Raw genomic sequence first — 19,003 nt, 5'->3', positions numbered from 1 at the left:
GAAACAATATTGCTGCCTGTTATTGTAGGTGCAAACATCACCCATCACAACTTAGGCGCAGACCTCACTAGTCGTAAATACACTAGTGGATAGAGGTGGATTAAATACATTATTTTACCTCCAAGTAGGGCCCCTTAACGAGACCAACTGATAATGGAAAGTTAAGCAAACTTAATTTAGTAGTAGTATAAATCTTTATTCGGTAAAAAATTCTCACCATAAAAGATACATTTTATACAATTATACATTACTTTTTGTTAAAAAAGAAATAAAAAACATTGGGTAAAACCTAGCAACGATAAAATTCCCTGTTTAAAAGTGAAGCCTGCACATTATACAGTACATTGGATGATTATTATGAGGCCCCAACCAAAACATCCTCATCAGTGCTCTATTGCATAATGGTTAGAATGACTTCAAAGCCATACTGATCATCAACATGACGTCCTGCCAATATGCTAACTATTTGGCGGGGAGGAGTATTGCTTCATCCTCCTAATACGAGTCAACCATGCACTACTCAGATATTTAGCCACCCCGCATACCATCGCAGAGGAAGACGGGTCAGTGGAGAGAACTCGTAGGGCCATTCTATGGCATCTCAAACCCAACCCCATGCATACTGGTTTCAACCAAACCTTCCTGGCAACTTTATAAGCGGGGAAGGCAAAAAGTAAATGTGCCACAGACTCCTTTAGAGCCGCCCACCCGGAGCAGGGGCGCGGAGGACCACCAACATTAGTCCACCCCGAGGTGAACTTGTACTTAATTAAAAACGGAACCCCAAATCAAACTCAAAAATATTTAGCCTGGAACTTAGATCATGGAACAAGACGCTGGTTCTCCTTATTTAGATTCAATCTCCTACCGCTAAATGATTTAGCAGCATCCTGGTCCCAGAATTCAAAAAATGGAAAAAATTGCAACTTCTGTGAACTGAATATCCAGAACTTGGACCATATTTTGTTCGTTTGTCCTGCACTGACCTTTTATCGTCGTTACTGGCTTAGGCCGATGTTTTTACAGCATGGCGTTAAGGACGTAGCTTCAGCTCGCAACCTTCTTCTTAATCCCAAAAATGCAGCTGTGTGGGATATTTTTTTGATCTGCTGACCCTTGTTTTAGCTATTTTATGCTCTCTTGACTAGGAACGTATGTTGCACTATTTGGCCCTCATTTTAAAGGTTGTTGCTTATTTAACTTTTTATCCCAAATTGCAAACCTGCACATGATTAGGCTGCTTCTATTTGTTATTTGCACAGTTCAGGATATGCCCTGTTCTCTCATTGTTGGCTGCTAATTCCAAACTCTGCTTCAAGTAAGAGTGTAGAACGTTGTCTTGGTCGCTTTCTAATTGCTATTTGCACAAGTCTGGATATGCCCCGTTTCCTAATTTTTGGCTGCCAAATACCAAACTTTTATCCCTTGAAACTGTTCTATGTTGACATTTTTTACTGTCTTGTTTCCACTGTATTATCACATGGTTTTATCGCACTTTATGTATTAACTGATGTGTAATTTTTAAGTGGACCTCATTGGAGTTCCAAAACTTTAATAAAATTGAATTGAATTGATAAAGATCTAGATGTAAAACAGAATTCTCATTTTCAGTTTTTTGTTGCTTAAAAATGATCTCCATAGTGAGCTTAAAATATGCACATGAAGCCAAAGAATGGTCATTGAACCAGGAATGCGATATTTTTCAAAAATAAATTCAGGTTAAAATTCCAATGTCTATAAAATCAGAAAATAAGTTGAATATGTAGTCAAATTTAGCATACTTCCTTATAAAGAAATATGTCAGGTGGTTGAGGGTGGGAGAGCTGGTTAGTTTTTTGCATTTGGGCTTTAGCCCTTAAGTCTTTTATTCCATTTTCTGATTTCTTTAGCTACCAGAGGAAGAGGGAAAGACTTGTGTGTCGCCCAGTTACTAAGCTGCCAACTTAAAAGAAACCGGACGCTGGTTAGATGCTATTTGGTTGGTACCCACACAAGCCTCTCTAAACCTACTGGTGTCTCTTCCGTTTGTCTGAAGTATGTTACGTTTTGTGTTTCTGCATTGGATCAGTCCATTGGGAATTCCTTAACTAATCTTTTTATTTGCAGATTGCTATATATGGAAAGAATTTCTGCACGTCAGCAAAAGATGCATTCTTTTTACTCATGAGGAATGTCGTTAGGTAAGCAGACAATGTTTGTATTTGATGCTGTATTGGTTAATATAAAGTATGAATTTAGCAGTTCTTTGACCACAGCCTTATTACAAAGCACTTTACACTGAAATAAGCTCAAAGCACTGTCAATGGAGGTTATTTTCAGTAGTATTTCTTTGGAAATCATTATAATCAGGTTGAAAAGTAGGTGAAAGGAGGAGAATTGTAAATGTTATGGCTGGTGCAGGATTTCATAATGTTGTAATGCATGCTAATGCATTAATGCAAAAATGAAATACAGGATTGTACTGAAGTTTAAGAATTACAAAATACTTACAGAAATGAAATGACCCAAAGCAATATCATGCAAACGGTTGAAGAGATTGAGACAGTTCTCTGTCCATGCCATTAACCTCATTCATTCTCCTCAATAGGCGGTAAAATTATTCCTTAGGCCCATCATTCAGCCCTTTGCTGCATGTTGATATCTTCTATTATGTTGCAACTATGGTGAGGTTTGAAGTGAAAATATGGAATTTTAATTGAAGACTACAAAGATAACGATTACAAAATGTAGCCTGGCAAAATGATGAACATATAAAATAAATCGTCGAACAAAAATATAATTTTTTTTTAACATTCATAAACCTAGTCAAACTCCTTACCCACACATTGATGAACTGGGTTAAAACAAAATCTTTCTTAACCTCTTGCATTTAGGATGCAGTGCTCCATAGAGAAAGGCACCAATTGTTATTTCAGTAGGTAGACGCGCGACCTGGCTGCAGCATTACACCATCCAGGAGCATCTTTAGTTCCCAGTTGGGAAACAGGAAGAAGCAGAGCGCCGGAAGAACTCCAGCCGGATGCGTAGCCAACCAGAAGATGACGGTGCCCAGGAGAGGAATCTAAAAGATGACACAATCGAAGAGGGAACTGGAATCATCCTGGTTCTGCCGTTTTTTCTGCAATCACTGGCATGAGGGGAATGCCTCTTACCTGCAGTCACACACCTTTAGGAGAATGGCCAACACTGTTTGCCACGCGCCGTGAGGTGAATATCTAAACTATATTTCCCAGCAGCCTTAACACCACCCTGACACTGCACCCGTGTCCGGAGACGCGATAAAAGCATTGCCTACCTCCCGCAGCGCAGGACGCCTATTAGCCTGGTTCTGCCGGTTTTGCTTCAAATACTGCCGTGAGGGGAACGGCTCTTACCTGCAGTCACACACCGTGAAGGGATTGGCCAACACTGTTTACTTCGCGCCGTGAGGGGAACGGCTAAACTACATTTCCCAGCAGCCTGGGCGCCACCCTGACGCTGCACCCACGCCCAGAGGCTGGCCTGAGCCAGGCTATTAACATCTACAGATCAAGACTGGCTGCGAACGGGGACTGGTCATTGAGGGAACATGGCGGCGGCAGGCTAACGCCGGTCGCGGAGCTCCGTAGCTCGGCAACACCACAGGCAGCGGGAGCAGACAGGCAGTGGAGAAGCGAACCAAGAAGACTGGATGGCGGTCCCCTATTGAGGCGGTGAGAGGATGGGGGCTAGCGTTTTTTAGGTGCCCGTGCTTGTTCACTAACCAGCACCCTTTTTCCTTGTCGGCAGTGGCGGAGGAGAAAAAATAACGGAACAGCGCTCCGGTGCGCTAGGACCCAGAGACGCATGGGGATAGTGGATGCAGTGTTGGTCGGCAGTAGGCGGGTTTGCCTTACACCGACGGCAGCGGCAGCAGCAGTGGCAGAGGTTTCTGTGGCAGTCCCGTTAGTGAGACTGGGTCGGAGCAGCCTGTGGAATCTGGTACGAGTGGCTCTCCTTTTTCTACACTTTAGAGGTCCGGTTTGCTGGGGGCAATTCTCAGCGGTATATCCACACACTGGTAAGGAGGCTCCAAGTGGGGGAGGCTTTATGGAGTTGGTGCCACATACGATAACTGTAGAAGCAGAAGCAGTGAATTTGGGTAACCCCGTGAGAGAGGTGGGGGGTGCCACAAAATCGACTGCAGCGTCTGGGGCACCTGACTTAGTGGCAGTTCCCCCCGCATCTTGCGGTAGCAACTTGAGTGGGTCTGCGGCAGATTTAAAGCATAGAAACAGGTATCAGCTTAGGTCCAAACAGGAGCTAAAGGGTGTGTTGGACGTTGCAGCCACAGTGGAGAGGGGGGGCAAATTCCTTTAAGTCCATACAAAAAGAATAAAAAGTGGGGGGACAAGAAGGTTGGAAGTACTAAAGTGTCTCAGTAGTTGCAGGTACAGAAGAACACCCCATCACTCAAAAGCTATTTTAAGATCATGGAGCAGCTGGTGGGCCCTAAGGAGACAGCGGAATCAGGGGCGGGGGTTATAGTTCCGGTTTTGGAACCAACAATCAGCACCAATCTGACTATTGAGAATAGATATTCACCTTTGGGATCTATTCAGGACGTGGAGCTGCAAGAAAACCAGGTGGTGGGAGGGGGGAGTTCGGCGCAGGTAAACTCATTAAACTCATCGAGTTCATTATGCGATGCCCCTCTCCCCCTAACAGCTCCTCCTATAGGGCCTAAAAAGCCAGCATAGTTAGTATAACCTCAGGTGGAATCCGCAGACCCTTTTTTGACTCTGGTTTCAGCTAGCCTTGGTAAGACTCAGGCGCCTCAGTCTCTTCTAGCACAGTCCCAATTTCAGTCTCAGTCCTTGGTCGCACTTCAGGCTCCGGCACAGGTTCTGGCTCATGCTCAGGCTCATGCTCAAGCTCCGGCACAGACTCAATGGATGTCTCAGGATAGTCCTGTTTCTCAGCAGCTAGGAGGTTCAGTGGTTACTGAATTAGAGGGGGACAGGATTAGTCTTTTATTTCAAGCATTGAGACAAGACTTAATGAGCAAGTTTGAAGTCTCTGAGGCCAACCAAATGGTTGACAGATTTGACGTATTGGAGACTAAGTTAGAGGACATATGTACCCGGACCAGTGCACTTGAGAGTAAGGTCTCTATGCTATCGGGGTCTACATTGGAGAACTCTAAGGATATCTGTTGGGATCTATGCTTATGTGTTGGGATCTATGCTTATTGGAATTGTGGGGATGTTGCTAGGAGCTTAGAATGTTATGATGTGAATAGCAGACAGTACTGAAGAAGCTGTGGAAGGAGCTGGAGGTCTCTTTACTTATGACCAATAAAGATTTACTTCATCTACCAACCCTGGATTGAGGATACTTTCTTTACATTGGCGACGAGTGGACCCTTTTACTCTGGCAGGGGCAGAGACTACAAGACTACAATTGACCTCCACCCCTGGATGGTGCCACTTCTGGATTTGAATGTGGCATACAACTTACTCCTCCAATTTTGTTTCCTGCTCTTTTCTCTAGAAAGCAACGATTTCGTGGTATGTACATTTTACTTCTCCAGTGCTCTCTATCTTTCCCTAGTAGATAGATCGAGCCTTATTTAAATTGGCAATTGCTCAACAAAAGTCTTCGTTAAAGTGCTTCTCCTTCGTGTGAATTCAGGGCATGTACTCTTGTCAAATGCAGCGTTTTTATTGTCCCTTTGCTAAATGCTGACTCCTCCCTGCTGACTGCTAAATTTCAAACGATTTGGTGTATACATCGAAGGATTCGTGTATTGCCTTGTACATCTACGCTTCGCATTTTTCAACTTGTTTACTCACCTCGAGACTTTGAAACTGCCGCTCCGGCGCTGGAATCTTCATCCCTCGTTGTGTTGGTTACGTGATCTTGATGACGTCAGCGGCGTGAAGCAGCGTAGCGGCCATTTTTGTTTGGGACCGTCGTTGATTCAGCGCAGAGAACGTGGCGGCCATCTTCCTTTGGGAACGTCAGCGTTTTGGTTTGAAATCGTCGCGGCCATCTTTGTTTGGGACGTCGTCGATTCACACGGCGGCCATCTTGATTGTCTCCGAAGCTTCGAAATTCCGGTATTTTACCGTGACATCGTTTTCAAGACTGCCAGTTCGATAGTGTGATATTTGGGACCCCAAACTGCGGATTTGACTACAGAGCTGCTACTTCTATTCTCATATTGCCGATCTCCCACCTAATAAGTACTACCTACACATTGAGTATTTTTATTTTTATTATATGGTTATTTTCTGATTGTTATTGCCTCTTCACCATGGGTGATCAAGCCTTTTCTACCCCCCCTTCTTTCCTCCCTACTCCTGGTGAACCCATAATACCTTGGAAAGATTGGAAGAAACTGTTCCTCACTTACATTTTAGCATCTGGTGCGGACAAGTATGGTCCTGTCCGCAAACAAGCTATTCTTCTTCATAATTTGGGGGTGGAAGGCAGGAGGTTATATGAAGATTTGCCCGAAATATCTTTAGGTGTGGGGGATGGTCATGCTGCTAATGTATATGATATGAGTATGTTAATGTTAGAAAAAAGGTTTGTCACAAAAATTAATACTCTTTTGGAAAGGCATAAATTCTTTTGTAGAGTTCAAAAAGCAGATGAAGATGTTGCAAGTTATGTAGCAGCCTTGCGGGGATTATCACTTAATTGCCAATTTAAAGATTTAACAGATTCTTTGATCCGTGATCAAATCGTCAGGTGCACCAATAATAAGAGAGTGCGAGAAAAGTTGCTTAGTAAGGATTGTAATTTAGAAGAAGCAATCGAAATCGTTAAAGCCATAGAAAATACTAACTTATGGATAAAAGAAATGGATAATTGTTCTAGCTCTATATCTAAAGACAGTGTGGCGAAGGAAGAATCAGAGTCTTCTGTAAAACCTCAAACACAGGCGTTTGTTGATGAAACTAAAGTTGTTAAGAATGTAGGGAAGTTAGATTTTAGAAACAATAAGTCATCTAACTATCATTCTCCAAATTATCGTCCCCCTAATTATGCACAACTAGCAAATTCACGGCCTGTGAAATGTTATAGATGCGGATCTCCAGGGCATATTGCATCTAGTCCTCGCTGTTTAGCTAGGAACGCTATTTGCAGAGGATGTGGAAAGAGGGGTCACGTGGTTAAAGCTTGCAATGCTAAAACTCAACATGTTAATGAAATTGATGACTCTTGTGAAATTGTTGATAATTTGATGCTGTGTGTAGATGGACTGGTTTTAGATGAAAATTGTCCTCACATACAAGAGCCTGTTTGTATTGTTGATGTACCTACTGAGAGTACTGATAAGCTTGAAAAGCCACACTGTTTGATCAATTTTGATTCTAGAGATCCTATGTGTGCTCAAACCAGAAATGTTAATATGCTGGTAGATTCAGGAAGCCTTTATACGTTATTGTCCAAAGATATGTATGTTGAGGTTTGGGATGGTGATGTGAACTTAAACTCTTGGACCTCTCCAGATATAAGAGCTGTAGGATATAGTGGGAAGACCATTGATATCTTAGGTCTTAAATGGATGGTAATCACTTTTCAAGACAAAAAAGTATTCGGGAGAGTGTACCTCACTAAGCAAGGGTCTAACCTGCTTGGTTGGCGTCACCAGAAAGATCTAGGAATTGTATTGAATCCCAATGCTCCTGAACCGGTTTCTTCATTCTCTGTTCTTAGTATTGATACTTTTGAAATAGATGTAATGAAGAAGTTTCCTAATGTTTTCACTGAGAGATTGGGAAAGTTGAAGGGATTTTCTCACAAAATTATTCTTAAGAAAAATGCTGTGGCTGTAGTTCATAAGGTAAGAAATTTGCCACACTTAATGAGAGAACCCCTCAAAATAGAATTGGACAAATTGTTAGACCTAAAAATCATAGAGCCTATTGAAGCATCTGAATGGCTCGCCCCCATTGTAGTCGCGCCCAAAGATGGTGGAACCAAGATTCGTCTCTGTGTAGACTTACGCGACTTAAACAAGAATATATGGGTTGATAGGCAACCACTGCCTAATATTTCTGAAATGTTAAGTGCCATGGGTGGTGGTGTGATATTCAGTGTGATTGACATGTCTGCAGCCTATCACCAGATTGACTTAGACGAAGAGTCAAGGCACCTTACCTCCTTTGTAACACCACTGGGGGCATTTCGATATTGCAGGATGCCATTTGGGTTGGCTTCTGCATCAGCAGTGTTTCAAAGAATAATGGAGAGAGTTTTAAAGGGGATTGAGAATGTATTATGTTTTCAGGATGACGTGTTGGTAGTTGGAAAGGATTGTCAACACCATGATAGGATCTTAACAGAAGTTTTGGAGCGCATGGAAATTAATGGTCTGACCATAAAAAAGGAAAAGTGTCAACTTAAGAGGGATTGTGTGACGTATCTGGGTCATGAAATTTCAGGTTTAGGTATTAAACCAAAGAAAAGCATAATTTCTGCAATTAATGATGCTCCTACACCAACGACGAAGGATCAGCTAAGGTCCTTTTTGGGGCTAGCCGAGTATTGTTCAAAATTCATTAGAAATTTTTCAGATGTTGTGGAGCCTTTAAGACGCTTGATGAAAAATGGTGTGGTTTTTGAATGGGATCAAGTGTGTGAGGATGCTTTTAAGCGTGTGAAAGCGGGAATTATTCATGCACCTACCCTAGGGCATTTTGATGTTAAAGCCAAGACTTTCATTACCACTGATGCAAGTGCTGTGGGTCTTGGGGCTGTGCTCTCTCAGATATCTGGGGGTGTGGAAAGAATTATAGGTTTCGCATCTAGAAAATTACAGGGAGCAGAAGTATCTTACTCAGTTATTGAGAGGGAAGCTCTCGCTTGCACGTGGGGGATTAAACACTTTAGATATTTTCTTTGGGGTTTGCCCTTCAGAATGCGCATTGACCATAAACCTCTCGTGCATTTATTTAAAGGAGGTAGAGGTTTGGAAGGTAACGTCACCCCTAGAATATCGAAATGGATCTTGTCAGTGCTTGAGTACAATTTTCAGATGGAATATGTGAAAGGTGAGAAAAATGTCATTGCGGACTGCTTATCTAGAATGCCTATAGACTTAGTAGATCTGATTGATGTGGATGATCCTATAATTAGTTGTGATGAGATTCTTGCTTTTGATAAAAGTGATTGGGAATCTGGCATGGCAGATGATCAAATAATTCCCTTGGTTATGAAACATGTTTCTGAAGGATGGTCTAGGGAGTCCCTCAATGACACTCGCTTGAAGAGTTTTTCCAATGTAGAAGCTGAATTGAGTATATCTGAGGGTAAGTTGTGGAGGAGAAACCGATTGGTGCCACCGTGCAATCTTAGATCAAAGATTATGAATATAGCACACGAAGGTCATTTGGGAAGGAACATGACCAAAAGGAGGATTCGCGAATCTTACTGGTGGCCAGGAATGGATGGAGAGATTGATGAGCTGGTGAGGCATTGTCATGCGTGTGCTGCTAGCGATAAAACAAAAATTGTTAGGCAGCCTTCTCTTTCCTGTGTTGAATTTCCGGTACGGCCCTGGGAGAAATTAGCGATTGATTTCTTAGGACCTATTTCTAAGTTGGGTACTCGGAATAGGTTTATAATGGTTCTTGTGGACTATCATTCTAAGTGGTTCGTAATAGAGTCCACTGAAAGTATTGACACAAAGAGAGTGATACAATTTTTGGAGAGAACATTTTTAAATGAAGGTATTCCAAAAACTTTGGTTTCTGATAATGGTGTACAACTTGTATCAAGACAAATGAAGGAATTTTTAGATGGCATGGGAGTTTGTCATGAGAAGGTTGCGTTGTTTAGGCCACAGGCCAATGGCCTTGTGGAAAGGATCAATAGATTGTTGATGGAGAACATACAGTTGTCATTGGCGAATGGTTTGATGTGGTCTGAGGAGCTTAAGAAAATGATCTGGTCTTACAGGATCACTCCACATTCAGTCACCGGTATTTCTCCATTTGTCTCTCTAAAGGGACGTGAGCCAGGTTTGAAGGAGGTTCCGGGTTGGCTCAAAAACAAGGAATGTGTGTGGGTTGACCGATCAAGCGTGAAAGATTGTGTTGTCAGTAGGCAGCGTGATTCTACACATTCATACAATCTCAGGATGAGGGTGAAAGATCCGAATATATGTGTTGGAGATTGGGTTGTTACAAAGAAGTGTGGTTTTGTAGCCAAAGGGGAAAGTAAATATTCTCAACCCAAGCGAGTAAAGGTAGTGAAGAAAAATGTTTTAATTTTGGATGATGGTTCCGCTTGGAGCTGTGGGAATGTTGCAAAATGTAATGCTCCTTAGTTTTATATTTATTCTTGTATGCTTTGTTTTTTTCTTTAGATATTTCATTTGTATTTTTTCTTCTGATATTGTAATGGGGGGAGATGTGTTGGGATCTATGCTTATGTGTTGGGATCTATGCTTATTGGAATTGTGGGGATGTTGCTAGGAGCTTAGAATGTTATGATGTGAATAGCAGACAGTACTGAAGAAGCTGTGGAAGGAGCTGGAGGTCTCTTTACTTATGACCAATAAAGATTTACTTCATCTACCAACCCTGGATTGAGGATACTTTCTTTACAATATCGTTACTCTAAAAGCACAGAGCCGGTCTTTGTTGATGGACATGGAGAGGTTGGAGATTCGGACTCGTAGGAACAATCTGAGAATTCTGAACATTCCGGAGGGTGTGGAAGTGGAGGATATTAAGGGTTTTGTGTGTAATTTGCTACGGGACGGGGTTTTGAAAGATCGACCCGACATTGATCTCGAGGCAGAGATTCAAAGGGTGCATAGAGACCCCTTTAGGTTGCACCTGGACCGGAAGGCACCTAGGAAGATTCTTGTTAACTTCCAGACATATAGTGTTAAAGAATTAATTCTAAGTAGGTGTCTTACAGGTTCCACCCTCCATTACAGAGCTAATCCGTACCAAATAAGATCTGATATAGGAGGCCGGACAGCCCAGAGACAGTGGGAACTAGGTTTGTGGATGCCAGAACTTAGGTCATTGGGGGCACAAGTACAGATGAAATTCCCAGCTCTTTTAAAGGTGATGTGGAACAATAAAATGTACAATTGTAATTACCCAGAGGAAGTCTACGAACTTCTGGGCAAGATGAGGAAATAGTTTTTTGTTCAAGCTATTAGATGAAGACTTAAACAAGTGGATGGTCACTGGGTGACACTGAGTGAGGGTTATAGGGGGAATAAACAAGAAAAAGGAGAAAAAGAAGAAAGAAAGGGGAAAAAAATACAATGATTTTTGACTCAGAAAAACCTAAATAATAAATAGCTGCACCGCTGTGGGTGCCGAGGGAGTAGGGGGGCTCCACATAGGCGAGAACAGCGCCTGGTAGATGGGCGGGTTCCCTGGGGGAGGGTTTGGGGGGGGGTCAAGAGGGTGTGTGTGAAAATGATAAAATGTCCTCATATGTTGCAAAATTGCTAAGTTGTTGGTTGGGTGTGCTTTGGATTAAGTTCAGATATGGCGGTCAGCATTAGTAATAAATTCCTCTCCTGGAACCTTAATGGTTTAGGCGGCAGAAGAAAACAAGCTAGGGTCTGTGAATATTTAAAAAAGACTGAAGCCTATGTGTATTTATTACAGGAGACGCACTTAGAGGATAAACTGTGTAAACAAGTTTTTGGAAAATCAGCTTGGGTCCAAGAAGTACTATGTTCTAGGCATAAGGGTATTTCAAGGGGTGTAGCCATCATCGTTAAAGCAAATAAGGGAATTAAAGTTTTGAAATGGGACACTGATCAGTCTGGCAGGTGGTTGGTGGCAGTCCTCTCTATAGGTAGTTCTACGTATACATGTGCGGTATATTATGGTCCCAATGAGGATAACTCCGGTGATACTTGGGGGGATTTTAATTTAGTTTTTGATAAGAAGTTAGACCGTACTTCTAGAGCGAAATACTGTGTCCCGAAGAATTCTTTTTCAGCTCTTAGGAACATAATGAGAGATTTTAATTTACAGGACGTGTGGAGTGCCAAATATGGAGATTTTAGAGAATATTCTTTCTATAGCAAGAAATACAAACAGTTCACCAGAATTTATTATTTCTTGGTAAATCGGGCTATAATCCCGGATGTAGTATCTCTATCTCATATTTCAACAGGTCTGTCCGACCATTCAGTGGTGGAATTAGTTATTAAGTTAAGGGCCAGCCCCATAGAGATTAGATGGACCTTGGACAGAACACTCTTGTTAGATGCAGAAAGTAACCTTAAGCTTAGGGAAAGTATTATAGAGTTCCTTCGTTTTAGCATTGGCACTGGCACAGAGCAACTGGTGTGGGAAACTTTTAAGGCCTATTTGAGAGGTATACTCAGTTCACAGATGACCTATAGAAGGAGACTATTTAAGAAAAAAGATACTGATGATCTGGATACTATTAAGCAGAAAGAATAGGGGGATAGGGACAATATTCAGAGGCTGGAAAAAGAACTCCTGGAATTACAGTCAGGATTTAAGGCGAGGAGTGATAAAATAATTATGCATAGGTGGAAGGTTAGCAAACTGAATATTTTTGAGTATGGAGAGAAGTGTGGTACTCTCCTGGCGTGGAAGGCGAGATCAGAGCGGAGTAGGAATATTATCCACTCATTAATTCAGCAGGACTCGGGGGCATTGCTGTCGGAAGAGGAGACTATAAGGGAAGAAGCAAGGGGGTTTATGAGGGGATTATATCAAGAGGATAGTTGTTATGGAGTTGAGGAGATGGAGGCTTGGTTAGGGCTGAGGAACTTGCCACAATTGAGTGAAGCAGATAAGACTGGGTTGGCCAGTGAGATCTCAGAGGGAGAGATACGGGTGCAGGTGAGGAAGATAAGCCGAGGGAAAGCTGCTGGCCCGGGCGGCTTACCAACAGAGGTGTATGTGGACAACCTGGAGGAAATGTTGCCTGTCTTTTTGGCACTCTTTAATAAAAGTTCCTAGAGGGAGGTGAAGTTCCCCCTTCATGGTTGGAGGCTACAATTGCCCTAATTATAAAATCTAATAAGTATCCCCAAAAAATAGAGTCATACAGACCTATCTCTCTCCTAAATTCCGACTTGAAGATATTCTCGGGAATTCTAGCAACTAAACTAGCTAAGGTAATTAAGTCTATTATTCACCCTGACCAGTGAGGGTTTATACCAGGTAGGCAGCTCAACGAGCTTACGTTCCAAGTGATCGGGGCAATTGATTTAGCTCAGGATAAAGGCCTACCACTTACCATTGTTGAGATAGATGCTGCTAAAGCATTTGACCAAGTAAACTGGGTGTTTCTGTGGGAGACCATGACTCGTTTTGGGTTCCCCCCTACCTTTATAGAGGGAGTTAAAGCAAGGTATTGGTTAATGGGGGTCTGACAGACTGGTTTAACATCTCCAGAGGAACGAGGCAGGGCTGCCCTCTGTCTCCTCCCCTATTTGATATATAAATTGAGCCTTTCATCTGCTCCCTGAGATCGGATTCTGTTATTATACCTTTTAGGAAGGGGGATTTGGAACTCAAAACAGCCTTGTATGCAGATGATCTCCTCGCATATACAGCTAACCCTATAGAGGCCATTCCTAGATTGTTTATATTAGCTGAAGATTTTGGCAGGGTATCCGGATATAAAATCAATAAAGAAAAAACGGACATTATGAAATGGAATAACACAGACCCGGTTCAGGGGGCCAAACTTAAAATTAGATACCTAGGTATATACTTTACACATAAACTAGAGGATATGTCCAAAACTAGTTGGAACACCGTGGTGAAGGAGGTAGTTAATTTACTAACTAGGTGGAAGGCTTTGCCCCTGAATATTTATGGAAGGGTGATCCTGGTTAAAATGACCATCCTTCCTAAAATAACCTTCTTGTATATTTGTATACCTCTAATATTCAATCCTAAAGATATCGCTAACCTCCAAGGGAAGATTGGGTCATTCATCTGGGCCACAAAATCTCCAAGGATAGCGTGGAGGAAATTGAGAAAGGGGTTGAAACTGGGGGGCCTGGCGTTACCTGATTTGCTTTTATATTGTTATGCCTTCCAATTTAAGAATTTCAGAATGCTGGCTAATAAGTTGGACTCTTCCTCACACGGCCGACTTTTTCAGGCAATGTTATCGGACCAGCACCAAGGTCTTGAATTTTTTCTATACAAATTTGGAGATAAAACATTTTTCAAAAAGGTTCGCTTGAAGATTCTACAGACGGCACTCAAAATCTGCCTGCATATGCGGAAGATCTTGGGGATCCCCTACTACAACACATATGCCCTGATCTGGGATTCCCTGGGCACTCCGGGCTGCTTGTTAGACAGACTGGCACAACCATTGAGGGAAGCAGGCTTCAGAAAGTGGGGGGACCTCTGTGTTAATGCTCAACTTTTGGACTGGGAATCCTTATCCAATTTAACGGGTCAGTCCCTCACAAGATGCAAATATTACCAATTGTCATCATGGTGGGGAAGTCAGTGTTGGGGAGAGGTTGAGGAGACTCGGTCTCTAGACTTTATGAGCAGAGAGGGAGGCTGGAAACGGGAGGTTGCCTTCTGGTACAACACTCTGGTGACTACAAAAGATTGTCTGGATTCTGAAATAACTAATCTTTGGGCCAATTCCATAACAGAGAATAGTGAGGAGATACAGAAAGTCTGGGTTGACTCATTTATTATTTCACAAAAGATAATAAAACCAGCAAATCTTAGAAGAAACCACGTATTCACCGCCTATAGGGTTTATTGGACTCTGGCCAAACTGTGTCGGATATCTGCTGAAAGTTATCTTCGCCCGAGGTGTAATTCTTCGGATGCAGACGATCTGCACATGTTTATGGAGTGCCGGGAAATTACCAGCTATTGGGGACAGGTTTGTGATTTCCTAGAGGAGGTTTTACTAATACCAATTACCTGCTCCTCTAGACTCATTTTGTTTGGTCTTGCGCAGGGATACTTAATGAACAGTCCGGTCACACAGTTCGTATTCTATGTTGTAGTTATCGCCAGGAGGGAAATCTGTAGAGAGTGGAAGTCGAAGGCCCCCCCAAGATTTGCCGATTGTTTGAAAAGTATTATGATGACTGCCCAGTCAGATAGGTTGTGCGGTGGAGAGAGTGCCAACAAGATCTGGTCCGCTCTAAAAGATTGGTAGGAAAAATAATCAATAGTCCAATGATTATGCCAGAGGTTTTGTGGTCCGGTCCTCCCTGGTAATACAGTAATAGGGAGTTAAACAAGGAGACAGTCTACCTCTGGGCGATTTCGGTAAGCCGCGCACATAATCCAGGGGCGGAATCTAAGTTTATATGTGCGAAAGGTTCTGAAAGATCCAATCTAGAGCATATATTTTCTGGTGGCATATATGAGAACAAAAAAAAAAAGACTGGCTGCGGACAAAGGACACTTGCCGAACTGGACTTGAACTGAGCCTGCAAGGTATTGGGTTTCGATTCATGTTAAGCGGCCATTAGAGGACAGGCTGGCTATGCCCTTTTTTACAGTCTGAAATTGATAGTTATGATTTTAGCCCCGATTACTGAAGGTATTGTCTGAAAACAGTTTTGTTGTTATTAATTTGTGTTGTAAGGCAGAGCTTTTAATTAACATGACAAAACCCAAGGTCGGCCAAGGGGTAGTAGGCACACTTGATGCCTTCTTATGAAGGGCTGAATCTGCGCTTATGCACAAAATCGAATTAACTGAGCGCAGATTGTCATTAGATCCTCAAGTGCTACCCAGTACTTTAAGCGCACAAAAGAGTCTGGTTGATGGAGTTTGACGAATTAGTACATCAAACTCCCCATGCCCTGAGATTGCCAATGGTCAGGGGATAACCGGCCCCCAGGTTACCACGGTCAAGCCAAACATAGTCACGAGGGCCCAGAAATCGAAATCAAAAGGTGGATGCAGTTTTGCACCACAGCCAAAGAAAAGGAAAGGGTATGCAGCAACTAAAACACATAAACAAAGCCAACTCACATCTAAATCATTGGGTGGAAGGAGCAATCAAGTGGATAGGGAGCTCACACATGAAGCAAATCAAGATATAGCTTCAGTAGACACGGTTTTCAAGCCAACTCTGACTTATAACCTGGAGAAGGGTATTTGGGGTAACTGGAAACTGTAATCACAGCACACCTAAATCCTATCTTTCAAAAATTAACTGACATCAAGAGTAGGTTATCATGTTTAGAAAAATATTCACCTAGCGTTTCTACACTGCCTACGTAGCATAGGCCCAGGCCAAACATGGCTATGGGAGGAGCCAATAGAGGGGATGCTTAAAATCCGGAACCTTCTCAGAAAACTATGACCCGGGAAGGGTCTCATCGAAGCAGACCAGAAGACAACCGACCGCAAATTACTGTGTCTTTGCCTCAGACAGAAGTATTCCCCCAAAGCGATTGTCAGTCTTTAAATCCCCAAACACTGAGCAAGTGAACAGGGTCCGTAATAATGTCAATGAAAAGCCCCAAAGTTTAGGTACTCCTGTAGATCGCCATTTGGGTCATTCACATTCTAGTGGTATAAACTAGAATTTACATTTGCCCCCAGAAAAAACACCCTATATTGTTGTTCTAGCTAATGTTCCACCACTGTTGCCTGGTGATAGGGAAGACTGGCCCTTTTGGAGGAATAAATCCCTGCATTTTGTAAACACAAAGACAGGTATAAACAACATTTTATTTTCTGAACTTAGGATGGCACACAGGGTTAGGTGGGTAGGGACAACTAACAAGACACTGGCGGGGGATTGTATAGTATTGACCTTCAGGCCACCAGGCCTGGTAAGATCCATATTAGATAGGATGATAGACCAACCTATAAACGAGACACAGATTTTCATATTACCATTAGGATTCTTTTATCGACCGCCCAGATTGCAATCCCATTTAGTGGAAGAAGACAGCTCACTAAGGACAAAACAGTATCCACAGTTTCCACCTTGGTATCATGAAAATTGTTTTGAGCCTTAAGTGGTCTCGTAGACATAGACTGACTAAAGCAAAAAACGAGTGTACTAGAGGACAAGGTTCATGTATTCGAGATTACTCTTAATATATGTGTCAGCTGTAAAGAGCATACATCCCCCGTAGGCCCTAAATACAACTATTGCCTCCCGCAGCAGTTCCTTAATAAAGGTTTGGAAACATCACAGGCTAGTAGGATAGATCTGACTGCCACTCAAATTGAACGACCTGCGAATAGTGGGGTCGGCAACTTCTTAAATTCATGAAACTGCCAAACCAATAGCCTCAGTCTCCGTCTAATTTCTTGGAATGTTGCGGGCATTTCTCAAAGGTTATTGGAAGAGATATGGGTCCAGTATGTTAAATAGATTTGATATTATCTGTACACAGGAAACTTTGAGTAGGGAAGATTTCTCTTTGGATGGATACAACACATTAACTGTCCAAGCTGAACCATCATTGGATGGTAGGGCAAAGGGAGGCCTAGCGACCCTTATTCTGGTTCAGTATGAGTCATTAAGAATAGAAAGAGTAATTGACTCCCCATGGTACCAGTTGATTTTGTGTATTAATTTGATTAAAGTACCTATATTATTTGTCAATTGGTACTACAATATTTTCGATACACAGAACTCTGGGGTTATTAACTCGCTCGATTTGGAGATTGTTAAGGTAGCATGGAGGGTTTCCTCTTTGTGTATTATTTTCGTAGGAGATTTCAACTGCACCCTATGTCAGCACAGTGGGAGTAAGGTTTGTGGGTTGGTAGATACGAATGACCAACCTTTGACACACTTAAACATACTACACAGGGTGACGCGTTAAACTCCATTATTGTAGTGAACGACCTACGTATGATTGATACTTTGGTTAGTACCCCATTGGTGCATTATCTGACACTCTTTACATATTGTGGCACAAAAGGGTAAGGTCTCTAACTGTTTAACAAAATAGAACCGCAATAAAGGGATAAGGCTAAAATGGAACATGATAAATCATAAGGATTTTGAGGAGTCTATTATTAAAACAAATTTAACACAAGTAATGACCTGTTTAACCGATACACCCGAGCCAGATGTAATAATACAAAAATTTGAAACTATTTGTGATGACGTGCCCATGAATTTGCTTAGACCAGCGAGAAAAGGCAGCCTCCCTTAAATAAGATGGTTTAACGCTGAGTGTTCTGCGGCGCAAAATAAATTGAAGAAGGCATTACATACAGTCCGCCGTGATAGGGATATGATAAAGGCAGCCAGGTAGACCTATAAAAGGGTAACTGAGCAGAGAAAGGATGCATTGAGAAGACAGGCTTGGGATGATCTCGAAAGAGCAAGTGCCCTGAAGGACTCTAAGAATTTCTGGGAGGCGCTAAATCGCCCACTCTTCACCAATGAGAAAAGGACAATGGATACTAACATAACGGGTGTGGCTTGGGAGACCCATTTCACCAACATATTCAACACAAAGAGTGTCTTACTAAGCGAGTTTGAGGAGGAAATAAGTATCAACACACAAACCACACAACAGCTTAGTACATTACTTTCATTAAGTGAAGTAGAGGAGGCATTGAGAAAGGGTATTTCCCTAAAAGCTCCATGGCCAGGCGGTGTGCCCTTGGACCTATTCAAAAGCAACCCACAAATATGGGCCCCTCTGTTACTCAATGTTTTTAAAGCAGTAATTGTGGGCCGTATTCCATCATCATGGAAAAAAGCAGTGGCGGCGCCAATTATTAAAAAGGGAAATAGAAATGACTCCACGTGCTATAGACCGATTTCTCTAATAGATACTTCATGCAAGCTGCTGGGGTGGGTAATCCTTGCACACCTGGAGTCATGGGCCAAACCTCTGGCCTTATAGTGAATACCCAATTTGGCTTCAGGAAGGGAAGGGGAACGACTGAGCAATGCCTCAGCCTGTCTACGAAGATGGGCAAGTACATGAAGGCCAGGGGTGTTTTGATCCACTTGGCCTTCATGGACTTGTCCAGCGTCTGCGACACGGTCTGCCGTTGAAAATTGTGGACACTAATGGACATCA

At 42.4% G+C, this 19,003-nt stretch overlaps 1 protein-coding gene across 7 annotated transcripts in view; it reads left to right on the top strand.

The window, feature by feature from the left end:
• Positions 1-19,003, top strand: part of SLC44A5 (solute carrier family 44 member 5) — a 776,473-nt gene that overhangs the window by 705,528 nt on the left and 51,942 nt on the right. For all 7 annotated transcript variants that reach the window (XM_086953881.1, XM_086953880.1, XM_086953875.1 and 4 more), the window contains one exon: positions 2,107-2,180. In XM_086953881.1, the coding sequence (XP_086810007.1) occupies positions 2,107-2,180 (74 nt within the window). The remainder of the gene's footprint in view (positions 1-2,106; positions 2,181-19,003) is intronic.

The sequence above is a fragment of the Lissotriton vulgaris genome, chromosome 1_1 (assembly GCF_964263255.1).
Source record: "Lissotriton vulgaris chromosome 1_1, aLisVul1.2, whole genome shotgun sequence".
Taxonomy (NCBI): domain Eukaryota; kingdom Metazoa; phylum Chordata; class Amphibia; order Caudata; family Salamandridae; genus Lissotriton; species Lissotriton vulgaris.
This window is presented reverse-complemented; position numbering and strand designations above follow the sequence as displayed.